Source organism: Phytophthora infestans, genomic scaffold (genome assembly GCF_000142945.1).
Source record: "Phytophthora infestans T30-4 supercont1.2611 genomic scaffold, whole genome shotgun sequence".
Lineage (NCBI taxonomy): Eukaryota > Oomycota > Peronosporomycetes > Peronosporales > Peronosporaceae > Phytophthora > Phytophthora infestans.
Genome location: NW_003306058.1, coordinates 1 through 2,866, shown reverse-complemented (window position 1 = coordinate 2,866; position 2,866 = coordinate 1). Strand labels below are relative to the sequence as shown.

Genomic DNA, 2,866 nt, shown 5'->3' with positions numbered 1-2,866 from the left:
TACAATACGGAGGTGGTAGTAAATCAAGACATGTTTGTGGTCTGTCCACCAGAAGTCGAGCTTCGACCAGGTAACACTCTGGTGTTTGAGCTGTTCATGCTTTCCCAAACTACCTCAGCCGCCTATGCGGGGGCCAATGCAGTGTCTAGGCCTTGGAGAAGACGTGGAGGAGGTCAGTTTATGGACCATGCAATGGCAATGCAAACCGATCACGTTGTCGCTTGGGGGGCCTTGCCACTCTCAACTCCAGAATTTCAGGTCGTACAGGGTAAATTCAAGCTGCCACTATTACGTGGCGAAATGGACCATACGATGGATAAGTACAAGGACATGGAGAAAATGTACCAAACCGACTTATCCTCGTGGCTCTGCAATTTCTATATCCAAGTGTACCACCTGCCAAAACCTCCAGCTGTGCTGCAACGTCAACGTCGACCCGAAGGTGATGACTCATATGACGTATCTCTCGTTGGCACTTCCAGTGCCTCAGCATACAGCTGACTCCCTTCCAGGGTGGAGCGACGGGCGTAGTTGCCCGAGGCTCCCGAGTCAATCAAGACTCTCCATGGCTTTGCAAAGCCCTTCACGTTCGCTTGAACGACCAGCAAGCCCGGCTTGCACACACTCTTCTCGTAAGAGAGCTCAGCTCTCTTCGAGGCTGAGCCCCGTTGCCCTCTGCCTCTTCGAGACACAACAGAACTCAGTTCTTCCCCAGTAGGCCGCCCCGCGCCTACTGGGAGTTGCCGTTTCCCGGCGATGACCCGGAGGGTTGGCTCGCCGGAGCCTCGCGCTTCTTGCGCAGAGGGCAATAGGCCCTCAAGTGCTTAGTGCTATTGCACACAAAGCATCGGCGGATGCCGGCGCGCTGCTCCGCAGCAAGAAGCTCCGCTTCTTCATCTTCAGCATAGCTGAGGTCCATCGGCTCTGGACCGCTCGAAGAGCTTGCGCTACCAGCGCTCCAACCAGGTCGCGCCGACCTGAAGTTGTGCTCGGCATTCAATGCCACATCCACCGCCTCTTCAAAAGCGGTAGGGTGTACACGGAACACTTCCGTTCGAGCTGCGCTCACACGAAGTCCCTCCATGAACACGGTCACGCTGACCAGTTCCGGAAGAGGGTCCGCCGCCATTCCGGCGATAAGAGTTCTCAACTCTTGGACATAGTTCAATAAATCCTTCTTACCCTGGCGGGTAGCAAGGAACTTTGACCGGATACGGTACGCCTGATTAGGCGGCGCGAACACGCGCGAAAGCTGTTGCTTCAGCTGATCCCAAGTGGGAAATGCAGCGTCAACAGACGTGCCGCACGTTAGTGCCCCATTCGCGAGCGCGACCTCCAAGCCTGGAGATAGCCAGCGCCACGCGCCGATGCTCAGACTGGAGCAGGGCCGATCCCATGGCCATCTCGACCTCACGGGTCCAGAGAAGGAGACTCTCTTAATCCTTCCCCTCGAAGGTTTTTACGCTCACCATGAGCGGTTTCAGTCTCATAGACTCTTCACGCGTCATCGACGCCGCCGCCGTTGCGGCGCTCATCTTCTCTTGGACATGCTCCAAGAGCGCGTTCTCGTAGCGGGAGAACGATTCCAGCCTGGCAGTGACCGCCTCTGGACCTTGCGATGCAAGATGAGCCACGCCCTCCGGGCCAAGCAAGGACATAAGCTTAGTAAGCGCGTCCTGCTGCGCCGGGGGCAAATTCGCGAACACGGGGTGTTCCATCCTCGCAGAGGATATAGTCAACCGACTCAGGAGCGGGATTGACTACAAGTGCTACCAAGTGCAGCGGGGCTGCCGTAGCTTTAGCGTCAGAGGAAGACGTTCGACTCAAAGAGTCACTGATACTAAGTTCCTTATCCAAAGGACACTTACAGCCCAAGACCAGGGCTCAAAGTTAACACCTTAACTTTTATGCTTCAAAACCAGAAGTGTTTTATTTACTATTATTGCGGCCAAGCCGCCTAGGGGTAAATGTATCTCTTTAACTATCTAGCATAGTTAAACCTAATCAAATGCATAACGTGTGGCTTTCAGCCAACGTACTGAGAGACCTTGTTAACTCTCCAACTTATGTACTGAGAGTTTGTTAACTCTCCGGGTACTTCGTACCCCTGTGTGCTCCACACCATGTAACCCCGTTACACCTTCCTCCTAATCCACCCTGTGGATTCGTCTTCTCTTTCTTTCCGATGTGACCAACTCATATCAGCGATCCACCTCCTCCTGACCCACACCCCTCCTGTGGGTCCTTCTTCATCCTCCCATCGATATGACCAACTCACATCTATGGATCCCCTCCCTACTCTTCTTCATGAGACTGCATCACGCCGAATCTGTTACGATTTGTAATGGGCCCCTCCATTACATAAGTAGGTAGATTTCTTTTACAAAGGTAAGTGGCTTCGACCACACCCACTAACGTGGTGGTGAAAAGGTGGGTCGGGGCCCTGTGTGGAAAAAAGGGGGGAGCCGACACCCCTTATTACCCATGTGATAAGAAATGGGGTTTTTTATGGGGTCCGGGGTGTGTGGCCTGTGTCCCCCCTAAAAAATCAGAAGAGAGAATTTTTCCTTTAACCAAAAACACATTCTCCCCATGTGGGAGTTTCTCCCAACTATATGTAGACAGTAAAGGAATAAATACTGGGCCGTTACACTGGGAGCACTTTGGTATTCTTTCCAACGAACAAGTTCGACATGAGCCCAGACTCGAACCACGCTGCCTTTCTCCATTCTCACTCGGATCGAGTTGGGAAGCTCTCCACCGCCTTGCGGCGGTGTCCGGGAGAAGCCGTCGTCACGTCGCTGCTGCGCTCAGCGACGCTCGACGAGCAGCACGTTGCGGCACAAGAATTCATGGGAACGCGAGC

At 53.7% G+C, this 2,866-nt stretch overlaps 1 protein-coding gene across 1 annotated transcript; it reads left to right on the top strand.

The window, feature by feature from the left end:
* Positions 1–30: 30 nt before the first annotated feature.
* Positions 31–446, top strand: PITG_22371 (uncharacterized protein; the record flags this gene model as incomplete). The annotated part of the gene is made up of 2 exons (XM_002909807.1): positions 31–341; positions 389–446. The coding sequence occupies 2 exons, from the start codon at positions 31–33 to the stop codon at positions 444–446; spliced, it is 369 nt and encodes a 122-aa protein (XP_002909853.1).
* Between the last annotated feature and the right edge of the window lie 2,420 nt (positions 447–2,866).